The sequence below is a fragment of the Aethalodelphis obliquidens genome, unplaced genomic scaffold (assembly GCF_003676395.1).
Source record: "Aethalodelphis obliquidens isolate GAN/ISIS:26980383/991018 unplaced genomic scaffold, ASM367639v1 scaffold20, whole genome shotgun sequence".
In the NCBI taxonomy this organism is placed as follows: Eukaryota; Metazoa; Chordata; class Mammalia; order Artiodactyla; family Delphinidae; genus Aethalodelphis; species Aethalodelphis obliquidens.
The window spans coordinates 27,469,790-27,491,687 of record NW_020837964.1 but is presented as its reverse complement, the minus strand read 5'-3'; the positions used below and the strand labels follow the sequence as shown (position 1 = coordinate 27,491,687).

The window sequence follows — 21,898 nt, the reverse complement described above, 5'->3', positions numbered from 1 at the left end:
TCAGGTCAAAGAAGTGGCTGGTGGTGCTGAGTGACTCCAGGACTGGAACTGCCTTTAAATAGGCATTTGGAACCTTTGTACGGTTGTCCCTTGGTATCCGTGGGGCACTGGTTCCAGGACCGCTGGGGATACCAAAACCCACAGATGCTTAAGGGACTTGAGCATCTGTGCTCAAGTCCCTTATGTAAAATGGCGAGTATTTTGAATACAGCTGACCCTGCATATCAACTGATTGGTTGAATCCTCAGATGTGAAACCCACGGATATGGAGGGCTGACTGTACTGACTTATGCTGCAGCTACCTGGAGTTTATAAGCATCTATAACCGTGATTCCCCAACATCTTTTCCAAATAAGTTCTTTCATCTTTATTTTTGTAAAAAAACAAAAACAACAAAGTCGCCACCAAGCACAGGACAACTCACTAGCAAGGTCTTGCTTTACCTCCCTCCCTCCCTCATGTCCCAGGTGCCTGATTAACAGTGTCAAGGAGGCAGTCGGCATTGATGTTAGCTTTTCCCAAAGGGAAAACTACAAACAAGGCTTGGGAAAGGGAGGGAAACCTGGATAAGCTTTTCATCATTGAGAAGTCACTTAAAACTGATTTGTTTAAAATAACTGGTATGTCTGAAATGTAGGAAAGGAAGACCATGCTGTCAGCATCATAACCCTCTTTCGACATGTTTCCCTACAAGTGACGTGCTAGCTTGGCGGAGGGTCAGGCCAGGATTATGTTTTAAGGAATCAGAACGGTATCATGAATTTGCTCAGCTTCCCAGAACAAAAACAGAGATAAATAATTGCTGCTTGTTAGGCATATTCTATGGTGGGCTGCAAGTCTGGAGTCATTGTTAGTGTATTTAGTGCCAATGAGAAGGCTGGCTCCCAGCCTTGGACACCGAAGTCCTAAAGACAAAGCAGAGAGAGTCCTGTATCCCCCATCACCTTCTGCTGAATATGGAGGATGGAGAGGTCTTGGCTGTTGGCCTCTCTTCCAGCCCATGCGCCTGCCAGAGGAAGGATCCTGATTCCTTGGGAGTGTGGGGTGAGCCCAAGGAGTCTGATGAGCAGAGAAGAGCAAGTGTAGTCCCTTCTGGGCTGACTCCATGCAGGGCTCAGGCTTCGGGCTTGCGGGGCCACCTGCACAGGGACCAGGCTACAGCCTTCAGGCCCAGGGTGGCCCATGGCACCAATGGTTTAGGCATAGCCGCCAGCCATCTGACTGGTGGCTGCATTGCTGCCTACTCCTCGCCAGGCCTGGAAGCTGAAGAAAGCGCTCACTCCATAGGCAATCATCACTAAACACGAAAAGAACTGAAAGAGAAGACAGCAGAGGTGAGTCTGTCTGCAGCATGGCACACGGGGCTGGGGGCTATGACAGTGATACAAGCACCAGGAAGGTAGATGCAGACAGTGAAACCCGGGGCCCCTCAACCAGAATGAGCTGCTCTGGAGCCACACCACCTCCTCCTTAACCATACACCCATTTAACCACCGTGGGGGCTGATGGGTACCAGGTTCTGGGGTGCCAACTTTATATTCTAGTGGGGAACCATTAACCACACAAGCCAGGTGTGTCTTAGATTGAGGGATAACTGGACAGTGTGCTAAGAGTCACCAAGGGGTAGGAGCTACTTTATAGACACATTTCAGGGATTTAGTTTTAAAAAGGCAATGTTCAGCTACCCTAGGAGTTTTTCTGGAATCAATTCATAGGTATCCCTACACTAGCACCTAAGGCCACGTTCAGAATTTCCATGTCTCTATCCTGGTGACTGAGTTCACAGATTTCAAAACCATCCTCACCAGAAAGAATGAGGAGACCCAAGTCCTGGTCTAACTCCCGCCCTACCCAGGACTCAGTTTAGTGGTGTCCCTTCACCTCTCTTAGCCTCAGTTTCCTGGTCTGTCGAAAGGACTGGCAGTCCCTGTCCCCCTCCCCACTGAGGGAGTGGAAGGACAGTGAGGAAGTGCCTGCAGGGGCTCGTGGGTGAGGCGTGCTCACTCATACTTCACTGGCTACCTGACGTGGAGCCCGAGTTTGAGCTGCATGGGAGAGCCTGAGGATCTCCCAGATGGTTTAAACCGAAAGGTTTTTGTGCGTGCCTTTCTCCAGGGGGGAGGATAGAGCGCTTTCAACAGATTCTCCAAGGGGACCTATGACCCTAAATCATTGCAGCACGACTGATTTACAGCAGCATTAACCGAAACTTCATTTGTGCCACCCAGGTATTTCCCAAGCATTCTGGTTCCTCGGGGTTTTGCTGTTAATTATGGAAAACTGAGCCCACTGAGAGGAGGGTAATTCAGCACGTGGCAGGTGCCTGGCCTGGGACCAGGGAGCAGTGAGAGTCCAGGGGCCCAGACCTTGCTTTGGCCCGTCTCCCCTGTAACTGCCGAGGGTGCCCCAGGGAACCATACTCACGGAGGCAGCTGCACGCTGGTTGTACTGCCGGGTGCCCTTCAGGGACGTCAGTTCAACCGAAGCAGAGCAGGTGATGAAGGCCGTGATGTAGAGAACGGTGGCGCCCACGTTAAATATCATTAACTGGGGGTAGGTGGGGGAGAGAAGTCTTAAGACGTGAGACACTTCCGGTAACTGTGGAACCTCCTGGTCCCCACGAGCACATCCCTTTAGTAGCCAGAACAGGGGCTGGGGCTCAAGGATGGAGACACGTGGGTCTTTCCCTCTAAAAAGGCCTCAAGAGACAGCGGTCTACACAGGGTCAGCCTGGAGGCCATATGAGCAGGGAACGTAGACATACCGAAGGCTGAGAGATGGCGGGGGGGGGGGGGGGGGGGGGGGGGGGGGGGGGGGGGGGGGGGGGGGTTGTGGAGGGGCTGCTAAAGTGACCTGGTCAGGACAGCAACAGTTCCACAAGGCAAAACCCATTCCTGATGGCAAGAGACCAAACCAAGCCTGTCTCTGAGTGCACCAGCTGAACCCGGGGCCTGCTTGTGTTGGCTCCCAGCCAGGCCCGGCCCTCCCTGTTGTCCGAGGACTTGGCTCTGAGGCTGACCCGTGCGGCGGGGGCGTGGGTGGTGGTGCCTCACGTCCCTCTCTGCCCTCAGTGGGAAGAACCTATGTCTGCCTTTCGGCCACATCCTAGGCTCTAGGCCCCATGTCAAATGCCAGGGTGAGGACCCCTAAGCTAGGCTGGCAAGGAAGGGTCCTGGGCTGACAACCAGGCCCAGGTCCCATTCCCCCAGCGCTTGGCCCCCGGAGCCAGTTGACACTTAGCAGAGATCGCAAACTGGTGGCCCTCAGGCATGTTTGGCTCATCCCATAGATTTTTTAAAAATATTACGTTTTAAATTTGATTTCATACGAAAACTTTAAGATTGCATATAAAACTTTCAATCTTAAAATATCAAGATTTGGCACTTTCACTCCCACTAACAACAGAGCTGAGTAGAGGCGGCTTCCTATGGACAGATGGGTGCGGGTTCTCCAGAACCCCTCCTGACCTATTTGACCCACGCCTCTTACCTGTGCCCGGAAGGGGGCTTGTAGCCCCTATCCCAGAAAAGCCCAATTTGGCAATCATAATTCAGCCTCCTCTAGAAGGGTGAGACACTGCCTTGCCATCATGGCCTGGGAAAGGAGCCTCCTTCCATCAGCAGCTGTGGCTGGGCCCCAGATCTGTGCTAAGAGACACCAAGGCCCCTCCATCTCCGGGGATGTCTTTCTTCAAGGCTCCTAGGACACGAGGCAGGGGCTGGACCCTAGCCAGGAAGTCAGGCCGCCCCCTCCTCATGCCAGGATCTTCCCTCCAAGCCCAGTGCCCGCCGCAAACACCACCTGGCTCCTGCCAGTGATGTCAAGATCTAACAAACACGGTCTGTCTTGAGGATGACTCACGTTTCCTCAGCTTCAAAAGTCATTGAATTGCAAACAATGCTGCCTAGTCCCAGCTTTGCTTGTCTTACAATCATGTGCCTCTCTTGCCTCTCTCTGCTCACTGAAAGCCTCAGACCCCAGCTGCAGGGGTTTTCCGGGTCAGAGAAAAAAGCCCTAGCAGCTTTCTCTGTGTCTGGCCAGGGTACTTCCTATGGACACTCACAGCTCTGTGTCCTAAGGAGACTGACCCGGGCAACCCGGGACACCATCCTCTGCCAGGCTGCAGGGGCCTCACCCTGCAGACAGCGGGGTGCGGGGGGTGAGATGGCACGTTGAGCCCTGCACACACCGGGCCCAGCCTCGGTGATTCCTGCCAGCTCAGCCCAACCTCCAGGCCCAGGGCTGCCAGTCAGAACCCACAGATTCAAATCCCCACTGCCCCCCAAAAGGAAAAATACTTTCAAGATCCCAAATGGCCTCCAGTCTCTCCATTCAACAGCCCCTCACTTCTACTCCCTTCGTGGGAGAAAGTCAAGCCTAAGTCCTCCTGGATTCATGGCTCTCAGTGCTCAGAAAAACTGGACACCTGAACCACCAATCCTCCCTCCCCGACCCAGAGCTACAGGCCAGCGAGGACTTCAGCCAACCCCCACCTGCCACTTCTCATTTAGGGAAGGCTGCATTGTCATAGCTACACCCAGAGGCAGAGGGGTCACCCTGGACCCACCCCCAGGGTTCCTACCCAGACTCACCACCAGCGGCCAAGGCACCATGTATAGCTTCATGTGCAGCTGAAACAGGTAGAGGATGAAGAAGACGATTGTCACCAGCCAGAGGAAGACAGCGACAAACATCACCCAGCCATAGGCCGGGTACAGGTGGTACGAGGTGTCGGCAATCAGGGCCCACACCAGCAGCCCCAGCACCTGGAGGGAGCGAGACAGGGCCAGCGTCTCCCAGAGCCCCCAGCGCTCAGGCTGGAGGCCACAGACCAGAGGCTTCCAGGCCTTTGCCATGGGGCGCCCTCTGCAGGACACATTTCTCATTTGCCCAAGAAAAATTTATTTGGCTCCTACTGCATACCAATACATACCAAGCCCTTGCCTGGTAACGTACTCCTTTCAGATCTCAGCTGAACTGTTATGTGCTCCAGGGCACCTTCCCTGCTCCTCCAGTCTGGGTTCCAGAACTCTCTTCTGTGCTCACATGGCCCCCCAGGCACCCACCACCCAAGACTGTAATTCTATTTCCTTCCCCAGACTGGAAGCCACAGCAGCAGTGCCTTCCACCCTGCTGCCTCCAGGGTGAGACCCCTGCAGCCCCGGAGGGGTGGTGTCCCAAGCTTGCCCAGTTCCCCACGGGCAAGACAATGACTGTCCCATTCATAGGTGCATCTCAGCACCCAGTACAGGACCCGAGCTTGGTCAGGAACTTAGTAAAAGCCTCTGAAAGAAAGATGAAGTCACCAGTGATGAAGTCACATCCCTGAAGGAGGGACACACAAGCACAGAGTCCCAGAGGTACGGTGACCTCTGCCTGGTGCCCTACCAAGCCCCTTCCACCCCCAGCTTCTCCGACTCTCCTAATTGCGCCTCAATACAGGTGTTACCATCCCCACCTTACAGGTGAAACTGGGCCTCAGAAAAGCAAAAGGACCTATCACGCCATTCCTATGTGGCAGGGTGAGCCCCAACATCCCTGTAGTGTGTGTAGCGGCTGACAGCATGGCCTCCGGAGCCAACTGCCTGATTTAAAACGCACTCCCCTTACCAGCTGTGTGACACCGGGTAAGCTCACAACCACTCTGTGCTCTGGACACATCACCTGTCACATGAGTATAAAGAGCATACCTACCTCATAGGTTCAGGACCCATGGGGGTTGGTATACATAAGCGAACAATTCCAGCTGGGGACGCTGTGCTGCAGGGAATTTTACACGGGTAGGTTGGCTGAACCCCTCATGGCCTCGTGGGGAACTTGGCAGGGTGGTACCTCACTTGTGGCCATCCTAGCCTCCCCCAAGCCTCTCCTGGCCCCTTCCCTGCTGGCTGAGACCCCACAGGCCAGCACGTCCTCCTTCACCACAAGGGCATTCTCCAGAATCCCTGGCCGGCAGCAGGCCTCGGGACTGGCCGCTGAGGGAGGGAGGATCAACTGGGGGGCTGTGGAGAAAGGCTGCTTTGCTGATGAAGACACAGAGAAAGCTGTCACTCTTCTTCCCATGGACAGTGTGTGACACCAAGGCTCCCAGTGACCTTGCCACCGTCTCAAGGATGAGCCAACCATCAGTTGGATCACAGGGAAGTGGCTCAGGAGCGAAACCCACCTCTGCTGCTGGTTTGGGGGATAGAAAGTCCCCCCGCCACAAGCTCCTAGACCAGACACGGGAGAGCTGTCACTCACCCCAGAACAGCCAGAATGGGTGCCTGCCAGGCACCCCACCGAAGCACCCCTGCCAAGGACCAAAAGGGAAGTTTCTGTATCGATCCCCCTACACCTGTGGGGTCAGGGCAGGAATAAGCCTAGCTGAGGCCGGGCGTCCAGCAGCCCCTGTGACGACTTTCCTTTCTCCCCACCACCTGGAAGTGAGAGGTGGAGCCCTGGGCTTAGGAGTCAGGAGCTGGGATTTCATCCTGCCTGGGCTATGGGACACCAGGCAAGTGCCTTCCCGCTCTGTGCGGCTCACCAGGGCAACTCGAGTCCGCCTGCTAGAACGCAGGCCCCCGAGGAATCCTTCTTTGGTCATCGCTGTGTCTCCAGTGCCCGGCAGTGCCTGGCGCATAGACCTGCTCGATAAACACATGCTCAAGAGGTAACTGGCCTCTGTTTCCTTATCCAGGAAACAGAGGTCAGACCCCTGCCCCCGACAGGTGCTGTGTGTCACAAGAGGACGCAGGGGTGAATCGGTGAATGTGCTCCCAGCCCTGCCTCCCTCCACCCAGGGGTGGGAGTGGGAGACTCGGGAAAGCGCCCACTCCCCCCCTCTCCAGATTTTTGCACCTGCTCCTCCTCCCGTTCCGGGGTGGGGGGGTGAGACCCCAGGGACACCCACCCCACACTGCACCCTGCCAGCCTCCCCTGCCCTACCTCTAGCCTCTAGTGCTCTCCTCTAGCCACCACCAACAGGCTGGGTGGCCCATGGGGCCCAGTTTGCAGGCGAGGAAGGTGGGACAGGTAACAGGGCCTTGAGGGCAGTCACACCGCTGGGGGCACAGCCCTGACCCATGAGGACCCAGAGTGCGGGTGTCTCAGCACAGCCCCCCAACCACCCAACCTTAGGACACCCTGCCTGAAACAGACACATCGGCGGGCAAGAGCCCCCAGGGCTGGGGGAGGGTCACTGTTACAAAGGAGGACAGACACTCCCAAAGCAGGACGCAGGACCCTCCCAGGGGAGGACTGAGCGTGTCAGGGGCAGACAATTATCTCCTCACTTAAAGCAGGGTCCTTACAGGCCTCCATGCCATCGTGTTGCCTGGTTCCAACTATCTGAAAGGAAGTTAGAAAATGCGGTGAACTGAAAAGTCAAGAAAGGATCGAGCTGGGTCTACACTAATGTACACTTATCAATTGTTGGTGTATTACTCATGGGCTTGGTCACAGTAACCACATAATGCCCTCCAGCTGTGTGCCAGGCCTCAGGTAAGCACCTTCCCTTTTATTTCACTGACTTCCCCAAACCCTCTCATTAGTCAGTATTATGTATTATCCCCACTTTCCAAACAGGAGCGCAGAGGAAAATGAGTCATCTACGGCCACCCGTGGGGAAAGGGCAGGGCAGGAGTGAACCCAGATCTGTCGTTCTCTGGACCCTGGGCTACTGAGAGTTACTTAGTGATGTATAAAAAATGAGGACACTTCGCTGGCTCCCAGGGGGGGAGGCCCCGCAGGCATCCAGCTCTCTGGTCTCTGCCTCGCCCTCCTGCCCAGCCCTGATTTCCGGATCAGCAAGCGCAGCCTGAGAGACAAAGCTGCTGCATAAGCAGTGGGAATTTCTGGTTCCTTCTGGCCTTGCTGCCCAGGGAGCCGCCTTGGTTTCTGCCCTCCCCCACCTCAACCAGACAGACTGGTTTTTCCCGTCCCCTCACCCCAGCCCCAAGAATCTACAGGAAGTGCCCCAGCCCAGGACAGGGCACCCCTACATGTGTTGACCCTCTGCTGGCCGGGGTGGCCCTGCATGGGGAGCTGGGCCCAGGCCTCATCTCCAGAAGCTGCAGGAACTGCTGGACCCCTCCCTCCTGCTGTGGACCCACAGTCTAGCTGGAAGAGGCCAGAGGACTTGTCTTATAGTCCAGTACAGAACAGTAAACCCCACTGTGCAGGGGGAGGGCAGTAGGGTGACGAGGGTGGAGAGCAAGGCAGGAGGCCCCAACTCTGCCACCTGCACACAGGGCTTCACCCAGGCCCTCATGCAATTCTGACACCCTCTCTGACCACAGGCCTTGCCGTGTGCATCCCTCTGGGTTCACTCATTCAACAAATATCTGTTGAGCACCTACCACTGTGTGTGTGAGCCAAAACATGAAAAGCCCTGCTCTCCTGGCGGGGGACAGCGGGGCGGGTAGCAGCTAAAAACCCAATACATGAGGGAAACGCAGGATATGTGCTGTGGGGGAAAATCCAGCTGAGAAGGATAATAAGGCCAAGAAAGATCTCACTAGGACATGTGAGCATGCGAGAGGTGAAGGGAGGGAGCCATGTGACGAAGAACAGAGCTCTGTGCCTTTACCTCGGGGGGTCCCTGTCTCTTGCCTATGTGTTCATCTGTCCCCATGTTTCTCCATGGGGGTCTACACATATATCTGTGTGTCTTACTCTTAAAGACAGACACACACACATACACATACACAGAACCAAACCTCATCCCCTTGGTCCTTCCAAACTCTCTGAGGCCCCAGCAACACCTCCTCAGGCATGCACTGCAGATAAACAAAGAGAAAGGTCTGGAAATCTTGAAGGAAAAAAACAAACAAACCCTGTCTTCCTGAAAACCTAAAGATTTCTGATTAGGGGTTTTCTCTTTAAATGATGGCTGTCAAAAAGGTCACATTCAAGAAATATACGAAAAAAAAGGTCTCATTCACACATGCCCCAGGACCTTTGCACCTCCAAACAAAAATTTCTCAACGACTGGATAACAGAGATATTTTTGTTAAAAGCACCTGCAGGGCCAGAGAGGAGAGGAATTAGTCACAAATGCCTGACCAAGAGGCATTCCTCAGTTAGGGTGGGCCCCAATCCAGGGACTGGAGTTCTTATAAGAGGGAAACTGGACAAAGAGACACAGAGGGAGAACACCATGTGAAGATGGAGGCAGAGATTAGAGTGACGTGTCTCCAAGCCAAGGAACACAAAGGATTGCTGGCAACCACCAGAAGCTAGGAGAGAGGCATGGAACAGACTCTCCTTCAGTGCCTCCAGAAGGAACCAACCTTGCCAGCACCTTGATTTTGAACTTCTAATACTGTGAGACAATAAATTCTTGTTTTATTTTTAGCCACACCACGTGGCATGTGGGATCTTACATGGGATCAAACCCATGCCCCCCTGCAGTGGAAGCATGGAGTCTTTAACCACTGGACCGCCAAGGAAGTCCCTCTGTTTTTTGGTGGGGTTTTTTTGTGGTTTTTTTTTTTGCGGTACGTGGGCCTCTCACTGTTGTGGCCTCTCCCGTTGCAAAGCACAGGCTCACGGGCCCAGCCGCTTCGCAGCATGTGGGATCTTCCCGGACCGGGGCACGAACCCGTGTCCCCTGCATCGGCAAGCGGACTCTCAACCACTGCGCCACCAGGGAAGCCCCTTGTTATGTTTTTTAGGCGACCTAGTTTGTGGCATTTTGTTACGGCAGCTGTAGGAAACGAATACATCTTTCTTAGCTACTCTTTGAGTCTACGAATGGCTGTTATGATCTGATTTAACTGGGGGGTGTTGGCATTAACTCTAATGGAAAGGTGGTCTATTAACTCCCTGGGTTCAAGCTCTGGCCCTGCCAACTTACTAGCTGTGTGACCTCGGGCAAGTTGCTGAACCACTCTGTGCCTCAGTGTCCTTATATTCAAAATGTGCCTACCTCACAGGGTAGATGTAAATGAAGTAATATATGTAAGGTACTTAGACCGATGCCCAACATAGGCTTAACACCCTCCGTGCTCTAATGTTATCACTCTGAGAGGTTAGAACGTGGGTTTCCCGATCCATTCTCTGTGGCTGGTTTCCTGCAGTAGTAATAGTGTGTGCAGTTCCTAGGGGTGTGAGGCCTTGGAAAAATAATGCATCTAATAAGCACCAGGCACAGTTCCTGGCAGATAAGGGTCCTCAGCCAGTGGGGCCCCGCCCACCTTCCAGATAAGGCAGCTGGGCTTATCCAAAGAAAGGGAGGTGCGCAGGTGGTAGGGAGCAGAACCCAGTCCAGCCACCCCCCAGGACACCTCCTGCAGCTACACTCCCTCCACTCCTCACAGGCTAAGGGTCCCTGGGCAGAACACTTCACCCCTTTAGACCTCAGTCTTCCCCCCTGTACAATGGGAGCAGGGAGGTCTGCTCAGTGTTCTCCAAGGATCCCCTAAGTCTGAGGCCTGACACTCCTCAACACAGGGCTCCTCCAGGGGGGCCCACAGCCTTCCCTCCCTTGTACTTACTGGAGGGACTCCACCAATCCCATGAGCACTTGGCTAACTCCTCTCCCGCCCAAAGATGGTCACGCCAACTCTCCTTTTAATCCTCTCCACCTCCTGGGCTGAGTTAGACCCTTGTAGATTTGATGTGTGGTCTTAGAAGAGGCACCTAACCTTTCTGGTTTGTTTCTTCATCTGACACGTGAGGCGGTTGGACAAGTACACCTCTCCTGGTCACCTCATAGGTGTGTCATGCAAGTAAAATACTGTAAAGGAAAAAGTGAAAAGAAGTTGTGAGTGGCTAGGAGGGCTGTTGGACAGCTTAGAGGGAGTAAACCCCACACGCAGCGTCCACGCGGGGGACAAAACCTCAGTGCCTGGAGGCTGACATTAGGGTTTTAAACTCAGCAGCCGTCAAGGCACACAGGTCACAGAAGTGACTAAGGTGGGCAGGGGAGGTCTGTGGAGCTGAGAGCAGCCTGCCAGAGCTTAGTTCCCCAGCCAGGGATTGAACACATGCCCCCTGTACTGGAAGCTCAGAGTCTTAACCACTGGACCACCAGGGCAGTCCCAAGAACTTCTGATTTTCCAGGAGACGTTAGAAATCCGAATTTCTACGTGAAATCTTCAGCTTTTTAAACATTGGCGATGAAACCAAATGTTTTAGAAACCATCTGAGGGCAGGGCCCATCCAAGAGCCCCCAGGACTCCCTTCTCCCCACTGCACCATCCAGAAAACTGAGGCCCAGGGGACCACGTGAACCCTTCCCGGGGTTCCCCCTCACAGGGACACATCTGGGCAGCTGAGGACACTCAGAACTTGGCCTGACCAGGCCCATACTCCACCCCCGCCCTGGCCCTTCTCCCTAGAGTGAAAGGGACTTTATGGGGACAAAAAGCCACCCATTGTGTCCCAGGAGACAAAGGCGCAGGGGACAGAGGCTCCGGGTGCCTGCGTGGCCACAACAACTCCACACACCACCTCCTTCCTCCCTGTGCAGAGGGGCTGGGCTCTAGGGAAAGGCTCCTTGGAATTCCCGCTCTGTACACTACGAGCCTTCGAGAATCCTAGGCCATCACACCCCAGCTCTACAGGAGGTGCGAGGGCATTCAGAACCCAGCCCGAGCCAAGTGACCCGATCCGGGGTGGTATTTAACTCGGCAAAGCCTCCCTTTTGTTACCTGAAAAGCAGGCACGTGAGTTACCAAATCGAGTCATTGAACAAACTCTCCCGAGGGCCCGCTCTCTGCCAGGCACTGTTATAGGCCCCGGAAGTGCAGCAGGGAGCCAGGCAACCAGGGTCCCCACCCACGAGCACCCCGCTCCCAGCCTGGGCTGCCATGGAGGAGGAGGAGGATGGGAACACTGGCTCAGGGCCTGGTTCACCTCCAGGGCTTTTCAAATGCAGCCTTTATCACACTGCTTGTTATTCCTGAGTCCCCGAGTCTCAGAACTAGAGATGAAAGAGACTTCTGCCCCCATGGCCCCGCCGCCCCCAGAGCCCCTCATGAGGACCTCCGGCCCCTGTGTGCAGCCTGCACGTCAAGGAGCCCACTGCCACCACTCTGCCTTTGGGGTCTCTCTCAGGGTTCCAGAAAAATCTTCCCAACATGAAGGTCAAGCTGCCTCCTGCCTACCCCCTTGCTGGTTCCCACTCTGCACTCTGGGGCCAGAGACTAAGCAGGTCCCCTCGACAGAGACGCATCCCCAAGGCATCCGCGAGGCCTTCCCTGGCTCCCAGAGCCAGCAGCAACGCACCCCCTGGGTGAGGTTCCAGAAATTAAGACCTGCTCACCTTCCTCCCTTGGGGGTCTCCTGGTCCTCCCCAGAAAGTCAACCGGTGCCTCCCCAGCACTAAGACCCTTACGGCGACACAGAGCTTTCCCAGGAAGGCCTTAGTCCCCTTGAAAGCCCAGGTCAAGTCCAAATCCAGCCCCCGTCAGCGCTTCACTCCCAGGAAGCCCAACTCTCTCAAGTAGCACTTGGCCCATTTCACAGATGAGGAAAGCAAAGCTCTCGGAAGAGATGGATGTGGCCCAAGGTCATGCACTGTAAGGGTGGGGACAGTTCTGTGACCCAGTAGATAGAGACGCCCAGAAGAGGACAGAACTCCAAATTCCAGGAGGTAGGGACACTCCCTGGAGACTAATTTGTTTGCAGGGAGCATCACTGCCCCGGAGGCGGGAGCAGAGAAGGGGCAGGGGCAGTCCTTGAACCCTAGGTGGAGAGGGATGACAGAATCTTATGTTCTCAGCACCCCAGGCAGGTCCCCGTCCGGCCGTTGGCCCTCCAGAGAGAGCTGGCTGCGGGGAGCGTATGAACTTCATTAGCCCCATGAGGCCTGGCCTCTCTACCTGCTGAGGAACAGGGCTGGGGGGAGGGGCACCTAAAGTGAGGGTCTTCCTTATTCCCTGGACTTCCTTCCTCAGACACTAGCTCTAGTCCTGACTCTGTCACTAATGTTTGGGGTGACACTGAGCAAGCCCCACCCCATCTAAACTTCGAGGACAGACAAGTGACCCCATCTGGCTAATCTCATACAGGCTGGCAGATCATCTGGTATCTGACCTCTCCGCTCCTACCTGAATGAAACTCAAACATCCCAGAACAGCCCCAGGTCTGTTCCCTAGCAGCTGGGCCCTGCCTGACCTTCAGCCCCGGCCTTCCTGCTCTCACGTCTCCGTGAGACCCTGTGGTACCACCCTGTCCTCCCACCCCTTGGGCAAACAGGAGGGGCCAACTCAGCCCAACAGCAAAGGACCAGTTTATATCCAGGGCTGGGCTCACTGGACTGCCAAGGAAAACAGGCTCTCCCCCAACACTCAGGTTCCAAATCGCCACGGGGACCAGGGCAGGACCCCCTGCAGCTCCCTCAGACCATCTAAGAGCAGGAAATCAGGGCATAATCCTCACTGAGTTCCACCACAAACAACTCACCAGCTGAAAAGAAGCAACCAACACCTGGCCCTGATACTCCAACAGAAACTGAGAGCATCCACCACACGTGGACAGCTCCGCAGCCCTCACCTCTTTCCACTTACAGATGGTTAAGAAAAGGTCACCCAGCCAGTAACGCTGAACTCAAAGCCATTGCTTGCTGCTCTGTGATCCTGGGAAAGTGCCTTCCCCTCTTTGGGCCTGAGGGAGACTTCGAGTGCCATTTTCATAGCTTTTGCTGCGCCCATAAATGACCTGTCCTATTGTTTTACCCACTATTTTCATTTATTTGAAAGATTTTTTTGATAAGTTATTCTATTTTTAAAATGCATGATATATATGACATGATAGGTAACAAAATGGTGCTTTTAGCATGTCTCCCTCTTCCCCTGATACTCAATTTCTTCCCTGGGGGCAACCAAGAGTGATTTCTCAAGTGTCTTGCCGAAGACTACCTAGGCATGCATGCACACACATACACTTCAGATAGGCGAGTGTGTATATTTATATAGCCTGTGTGTATTTCTTCCAGACAAATGACAGTATTCTACACACACGGGTTTTCACCTTGCATTTTTTTTTTTTTTTTTTTTTGCGATACGCGGGCCTCTCACCAATGTGGCCTCCCCTGTTGCAGAGCACAGGCTCCGGACGCGCAGGCCCAGCGTCCATGGCTCACGGGCCCAGCCGCTCCGCGGCATGTGGGATCTTCCCGGATTGGGGCACGAACCCACGTCCCCTGCATCGGCAGGCGGACTCTCAACCACTGCGCCACCAGAGAAGCCCTTCACCTTGCATTTTGCACTTAACCATACAGCCTGGAGACTGTCCATCATTACACACATACAGAGCTGCCTTATTGTTTTCGTTGAGGGGTAAGAAGTTATCTTTTTACTAACTGTATCGTATGCCACTGCATAAATGTATCATAATTTATTTAACTAGTCCTCATTGATGAATGTGGATTTATCACACAAATAAGAATTTTAAGAAGAAACTTTTAAATCACTAAAAAGTAGAAAACCTGCATTATCTACCACAATAGAAGCTAACTATAAAATTAAATACAACAAAAATTAACAATATTAATCCATCCCAGATAGATACAGTTGTCTTCCCAGGATCCAGAGCTCCAGATTTAAATTTAAAAAGTATTGGAAAGGCACTAAAGACACTTTAGCACCCAGACGAGGCTGTCTCCTCCAGCAATCTTCCAGGACTGTGATTGACTGTGGATGATACAACAGAACTGTGATTGACTGTGGATGATACAACACTTTCCAAGCCCTACATGGGAGACTTTCTTTATTACCTCGAAGTGGGAAAGTCCTAACTCTGACAGTTTCCAGAAGCCAGAAAGAAAAAAGGGAAAGGAAAGAAAACAAGAAATTCGGCCACATAAAAATAAGTCTTTCTGAGCAAAAACAAAACAAGACAAACAAGCAAACAAAAAACACCATAAAAAAACAAACAAAAAAAATACCCTGAGCAAAGTCAAAAAACAAACTAGGGAAAAAATATTTGCAAATCATCTAGCACTCCTAGCAATTGACAGGGCAAAGACCAACAACTTAATAGAATGTGGAAAGAAGCAAACATACAAGGAAATGCAAATGGCTCTTAAACATATTTTTAAAAGTGAGGTTCTTAGGCTTCCCTGGTGGTGCAGTGGTTGAGAGTCCGCCTGCCGATGCAGAGGACATGGGTTCGTGCCCCGGTCCGGGAAGATCCCACATGCCGCGGAGCGGCTGGGCCCGTGAGCCATGGCCGCTGAGCCTGCGCGTCCAGAGCCTGTGCTCCACAACGGGAGAGGCCAAAAAAGTGAGAGGCCCGCGTACCAAAAAAAAAAAAAAAAAAAAAAAAAAAGTGAGGTTCTTTAACCTAACTCATAAGAGAAATGCAAAACAATGCTACCCTGACCTGCCATTTCGCCTGTCAGATGGGAGCTGTAGGGAACAGGCACTCTACGAGAAGGCTCACTGAGGGGCACAAATGTGACCCCTATGGAGGGCATCTGACAATCTCTAACAAAATCACTAACACACATAACCTGAGCCAGCGGTCCCCCTTCCAGAAATGTACCATACAGATGCTCCCAGTGGCTTGGGCAAGATCATTCACCGTGACAGTGTGGAACAGCAAGAGTGGAAACCCAAGTGTCTGTCAACAAAGGGACGGGCCACACAACTCACACCACAGCTGCGGGATGGGCTGCTACAGAAGCCACAAGAGAAGCGATCACGCTTCAGGTACTGAGACGAAAGGACCTCCATGACACACTTTTAAGTGAAAAAGGAAAAGTGCAGAAGGATGTGTATAGACTACAGCCCTGGAGTAAAGTGGGGAGAGGTGGGGACCTATAGCCACATTTGCAGATCTCCTTAAAGAAAGCCTAAAATGCTACACAGGAAACGGAGAAGAATGGGCATGGGGGAGGTCAACTCTAACCAAAGGGGACAGAGATTTTTCACTGTGTTCTTTCCCACTCTGTCTTATTCTAGACTGTTGTAAATACATTACCTATTAAAGAAATTAAGGAAATAAAAGATTAAAAAGAGAAAGATACGTGTAGCTCTATGTGCAATGATACAGAACATCCCTAGGTGTATTGCCAAGGGGGTAAAAGCATGGCGGGGCACAGACAGAGTGCGCCTACCTGTGTTTTGATAGGGGTCATGTGTAGAAATAACTGCACTGACTCACCCTGGAATGCCACACCCATGATGCCTCGGGCAAGGGCGGGGGATGGGGATGGGAGGAGTGTCCCGACTGGGATAAGAGATTACATTTTCATTGATAACGCTTTGGACTGCTGGAACATTTTTGCCGTATGTCTGTATAATTTTTTCAAAGAATAAAAACAGGCCCATCAATAGAGAAATGGCTAAATGAGCTCGGGCCCTACCGTGACATCCTGGGATAGCCCGAAACAGGAAGGAGGCAGACAGCTCTGCATAACATGAAGAGATGCAGGTGCCCTGGGTGTGAGAAAAGCAACCCAACAAAGGATACAGAATAAAACCATCAATGTTTTTTAAAATGCACAGGAAAAAGAACTAGAAACACCCCAACACAGCAGTTCCCTTGGGGAGAGGGGTAGGGGATCCAAGAATAACTTTAGCCTTACCTGTAATAGGTTTTTGCTTTTTAAGGATAATGTGTCCATATGTTGTTACATAATTATAAATTGATTCCAAACACTCGACACTCTCCTAGCCACAAAGTGGGGCGGGTAGGCGGAGCTAACAATACAGGCATTGTTTTGCTGGGTACAGTGGAGTAGGAAGGAAGGTGGGTAGCATGCAGGGCGGGGAATGCTGCCCTAAGGAGGCTGAACCCATGAAACTCAGTGCTATGGAAAACCCTGTGAGTCCCCAACACTGTGATCCCAATATGGCCAACCTCTGCTCACACCTCGCAGATCCCAACAACCCTGTCTAGCCAACCTGAAGGGCTGACTTTCAGCCTCTGCCCTGCCTCCAACCTGAAAAGGGGCTGCCATGCCTTGTGGGGCTGGAGAGAGTCAGGAATACCACAAGGAAAAACTTTCTCACACTCCCAAGTGCACAAGGATGGAGCAGGTAGCCTTTAGAGGGACTGAGCTCCCTGTCCCTGGAAGAATGCAAGCTCATGTTGAGGACACACCGAGGGGCCTTTGGGAGCAAGTATAAGAGGCCTAGGATTCTATGACCCTGTGAATCCTAACTACCCTTCGTTCTAACATATACAGCGCTAAGACCTTTGCAGGCATCAGCTTCCACATTCCTCACAATCCCACCATCACCATTTCACAGACAAGGAAACTGAGGCTCAGGGATATTAGGGAACTTGCCCAAGATGACAGAGCCAGGATTTGAACCCAAGGCTCTCTGCTTCCACCAATCCTCTCACCAGCACCCACGGATCACTGTGATCAAGTGGCAGGTGAGGCTTCTGATCTGCTTATTCATCTGCCAACTGGGAATCATGTGACCACCCCCAATCCCAGGAGATAGGGCAAGAGGGAAGGATAAAAGGTGCCAAACACAACTGCCCTACCGACACAGGCCATTCATATGGTTTCTATGTCCTGAGCCTCAAGGATGCCTTCTGACTGCTGGGCCTTTCTTTATACGAGGTATTCCAAGGTTCATCTGCTCTGCACCTCCTTACTACCCCTTCCACATAACTAAACCCTTCAGGGCCCACTTCCATTAGGAAGCCTTCCCTAGTGGCCCTGGCCCCTGATGAGTTCCCCTTCCTGAATTTCCTCTCCTTCCCGTCCAAAGCACCCTACCTCCCACATGTGATGAATTGGGAGATTGGGATTGACATATATACACTAATATGTATAAAATAGATAACTAATAAGAACCTGCTGTATTAAAAAAAAAAAGCTTCCAGGTTTTTAATGACCAAGATCAAACTTGCCTGCTTCCATTTTTAGATGCTATCTGCATAAATTCATGTTTCCCTTTTTGCCTAGGCTGCTAGGAAACTCAACAAAGAATTGACAGCCTTAAACTTGCGACAGATTCCGGATCTCCTTTTAGCTCTCTTTAAGTCAATCCCTACCCAACCCACACATACACCACCAACTTTTAAAAATATATTACGTTAACTCTTCCATCATATGTGACTTGATATCATATTCCATCTCATGTTCTTTCTGGAGCTAGATGGGGTTGGGGGAGCGATAAATCAGTGAACACTGAGGTTGGTTCTTCAGGACACATTTAATACTAAAATAAACAAAGAACACATCTTCTCAAGAAGCTGGGGCCTTTCTTCCTTCCCTTCCCACCGCCCTCCTCCCACATCTGGAACTCTTCACCAGATCCTGGGAAACAAAAGGGTCTGATGGAGAATTAGCTTTCACCTTCTCGTGTACTGCCTCCTCCAGGCAGCCTTCCCTGATCCCTCCACAGGTAGCTCATCCTTTGAGCTCACAGACAAAGAGCTTCTGGACAGCAGGCCCTGAGCCTGGGGTCTCCATCACTCCCACAACAGAACCACACCCAGTGCCCAGTAGGAGCCCAGAAGAGTGTGGTAATAGAGCACGGATCAGAAAAGTCAGGCCACTCAGGGCTTAGATCCCAGCTCTATCACTCTGTGAGCTCTTGGGCAGAGAACTGACCCCTAAGCCTCAGTTTCCTCACCTGAAAAGTGGAGAATAAGAGAATATGAAGCTCATGCCAGAAGGCCTGGAGCTTAGTTTGCACCTGAGTGATGGGAGCTATGATGGCTTCCCAGAAGACGGGGTGCCTGCTGAGTGGAACCCTCCTTGTCTCAGACCCAGTGGAACTGTCCGTTGCCAGAGAAACAGTTCAGGAAGCAGCTTCTCCCACAAGCCAATTGGTGAAGGCACTAAAAGGTGCAGGTCTTCAGAACTCTGAAGGGAGACCCCTGTCCCCCTTTCCCCGGGCCCCAAAAGCACTGCAGGAAGGACAGAAGGAGGCCATCCCACTCACACTCAGTCCCTGGGAGTCTAAGTGCCAAGCTCCACCACAGCTCTCCAGGCCAGTCCTGCATTCCATGGACAGCTCAGTGTCTACATTTGCACGATGGGACCCAGATGCTCAGCCCACGGGGACCCCCAAATCAGAGCCACAAGCCTCTGCCACAGGAAGCTACCCCAGTCCTTGCAGGCACAGCAGGACCTTCCTCTAGTTCCCCTTATTCCAAGTTTCATTGTTCAAATGCAAAAGGGGCTGATGCTCAGGTCCTGTCTACCGGGAGCTAACCCTGGGGACCCACCAGGCAGCCTCATCCTGCTCAGCCCAGCAGGGACCCCTCTGCTGTTCCAAAGCCCCTAAGGCTGTGAACAGAACATGGTCACCACTTCTCGCAAGGTATTCAAGCCTTCCGCTTCCGGCCACCCAGAAACAAGTGCTTCAGCTCCAGTGTAGGGGAGCAAAACTTGCCACCCCAAAATTCATCTCTTGGCATAATAATTTTAAGCTGCTGATCTAAGAAACAGCAGACATGGGAAAAACTGAAAACCAAGGTTTCTTACCCTTTTGTAAGAAACATTTACATGTGTAAGGGAAATCTCCATCTGTAAGGGTGTCTCCCTCACGGTACCAAGAGGTGGACCAAATCTCTAGAAACATATCATTGGAAAAAGTAACGACTTAAATCTGAATCACAATTGTTTACTGTGCTTTTCCTGCTCACCTCCCGTAACTGGCTCCCCATCCTCAACATCCTCTTGTGTCTTTAGCTGAAGATGGTGTTTAAGGGGAGGGATTTGGCCATTTGGGGAGTTTCTCAGTTTTTCTGGGTCTTTCCCGTGTGTACATGTGATTAAACTTTGATTTTCTCCTGTTAATCTCTCTCATGTCAATTTAACTCTTAGACCAGCCGGAAGAACTAGACGGGTAGAGGAAAATTTCTTCCTCCCCTACACTGGCTAAACCAACCTGCTGGCTACTCTCCCCACTTCCCTTCCACTTCCCCACCCCAAGGCTTGCCCCGCACAGTGGCCCGCCCTTTGAACACCCTTTCCCTACCTCGGCCTCAGATTTCAGTGAAGTCCCTGCTCAAAAGTCACCTGTCCTCCATGAGCCTCCCTGGACTCAGAATTGATCATCCCTCTGCTGTCCTTTCCCACCCCTGGGACTGGGACTCCCTTCCTGCTTGGCTGCTGTACCCTTCACAACCACCCGGGAGCCTAGCGCTCAGCAGCGCTCTGGACAGGCTTTTCCTACCTGCAGATTTAAATTAGTCCCCAGTCGGGACCTCTCCCCCGCCCCGCCCCTCCCCTTCACAAAGAATCTGCATCACAAAGAATCTACATTTTTAACTTCTCTCTCTCAGAGAGAAGTTAAAAATGTAGATTTCTGGGCTGTAGTGACTGAGATTCCAATTCCACATTTTTCCCGGGGGTGGGGACCAAGATCTACATTTTAAACCTCCGAGAGAGTCTGAGGCTGAGGTGGGAGAGGGGCCCCACAGGAAGAGATTTGAGGAATTCTGAAAGAGACACCTGGCCCAGGGGGAAGAATGCTCACCTGCGGTAAGGAGGGAGGTTTGGTCTCGGACCCTGCCTTCAGTCCTAAACCTGGCAGCCTAGCTAGGACCCAGCAGTGGGACAGCAGGAGGTGCCCTAATGCAAAATGGATCTTGGCCCACCTCCAATTCCCCCCTAGTCCTCTGAAAACGCACCAAGCCCCTCCCACAGGGCAGCCCCCAGCTTCCCGACTCGCACCAGAGGGTACCATGGGGAGAAAGCTAACACCTTCAAGCCTGAAATTGGCGTGTGGGGGGAGGGGTGTTCCCATCGATCGGCCTCGGCTGGGGTCTACAAAGGGTATTGGATATAGAGGTGTCCTGCCTCTGGCTTCCCACAAATCCCTCCCCCAGCGTTGGGCGCGGTATCTCGGCCCCAAGGGGCCCGTCAAACCGGCCGGAAACCGGCAGGTTACCCAGTGGAAGCCAGAAGGGCCGGGCTCCCGCGCGGGAGCCCATAGGGCCCTGCCGAAGGGTCTGTGCTGGACCGGATGTGCCCACTCGGTTAGACGAGGAGTGCTCTGGGGTGCAGCCACGGGGAGCCGCTGGGAGCTTGGCAGAGGGTCAGATGAGAGTGAACTTTGCCTCAGGCTGGTGCTGGAGGGCTGGGGGCTTAGTCCTGGCAGAGGGAGAGCCAGAGACGGGGAAACAGAGAGAGAGAGTGGCGCGCGGTGATTGTGGCTTTTGTGAGAGCTTCTGTGGGTGAGCTCTTGGTGACCACTTGGGAGGGAGTGATGGGGCGCTGAGGTGGGCACTCTGACATTGGTGCACCTTGTGTGTGCTCGAAGAGACGGCAACTAGGACGTCTCGGGGTGAGAGGGTTCCAGGGTGATCTCGGGGGCGTCCGTCCTAGAGGCGCCCCCGAGGAAGGCACGGCGCATCGGGGCGCATGTGAACCTGGGTTGGAGGTGTGCGAGAAGCAAGCAAAAAGGGCAGCTCTAGAGCCCCCGACCCCTCCTGGCCCCCCGGGACACCCCGCCGCCCCCCGGCCCCGGACCCCAGGCCCCAAGCGCGCGCTCACCAACTGCAGCAGCATGAGCGCCCCGAGGCTGGAGCGCACGAAGCCCAGGTCTGGGCGCAGCGCCGAAACCGCGGCGCCGCCTCCCTGCGCCGGGCTGCTGGTCCGCGTGCTCACTTTAGACGGGAATTCAGCCATGGCGGCTCCGCTCGCCTCCACAGGTTGCTCCCGCCGCCGTCGCCGCCCCTCCTCGCGGCGGGTGCCGGCTTCTGCGCGGCTCCTCCGAGGAGACTCGCGCTCGCGATTCGGCTCCCGGGGCTACGTGCGGCGTCTGGGCGAGCAGTCTGGAGCCGCCAGGTGCGGCCGGAATCCCGGCCCCGCCCTCTCCACGAAACCCTCCCCTTTAACCCTTCGCACACCGCCCGCCGGTCCATCCCGGAGCCACACCAAGTCGCCATCTCTTTGACGCGGAAACTGAGGCCGTAGTCAATGAGATGGCCCCACCAGAACCAGCCTAGATAGCCTCCCGTTTCTCTCCCCGGGAAAGCCGCCTGCTGA

At 53.4% G+C, this 21,898-nt stretch overlaps 1 protein-coding gene and 1 long non-coding RNA gene across 12 annotated transcripts; both read right to left on the bottom strand.

Moving 5' to 3' along the window:
* Nucleotides 1–342: 342 nt before the first annotated feature.
* PLLP (plasmolipin) lies at nt 343–21,696 on the bottom strand. Of its 11 annotated transcripts, none has more exons than XM_027119825.1 (6): nt 21,404–21,517; nt 10,629–10,720; nt 8,688–8,759; nt 4,593–7,329; nt 2,425–2,547; nt 343–1,313 (listed from the first exon to the last, which is right to left on the bottom strand). In XM_027119825.1, exons 4-6 carry the CDS (start codon nt 4,884–4,886, stop codon nt 1,197–1,199), a joined length of 534 nt encoding a protein of 177 aa, XP_026975626.1. In that variant the 5' UTR covers nt 4,887–7,329; nt 8,688–8,759; nt 10,629–10,720; nt 21,404–21,517; the 3' UTR covers nt 343–1,196. The 11 variants fall into 11 exon arrangements, with proteins under 11 accessions (XP_026975626.1, XP_026975627.1, XP_026975622.1 ...); XM_027119826.1 differs by having other exon boundaries at nt 8,700–8,759; XM_027119821.1 differs by having other exon boundaries at nt 4,593–8,759.
* Nucleotides 10,908–14,634, bottom strand: LOC113627290 (uncharacterized). Its single transcript, XR_003435496.1, has 2 exons — nt 14,184–14,634; nt 10,908–13,959 (listed from the first exon to the last, which is right to left on the bottom strand). It is a non-coding gene; the product is annotated as an uncharacterized LOC113627290 (long non-coding RNA).
* Nucleotides 21,697–21,898: the final 202 nt, after the last annotated feature.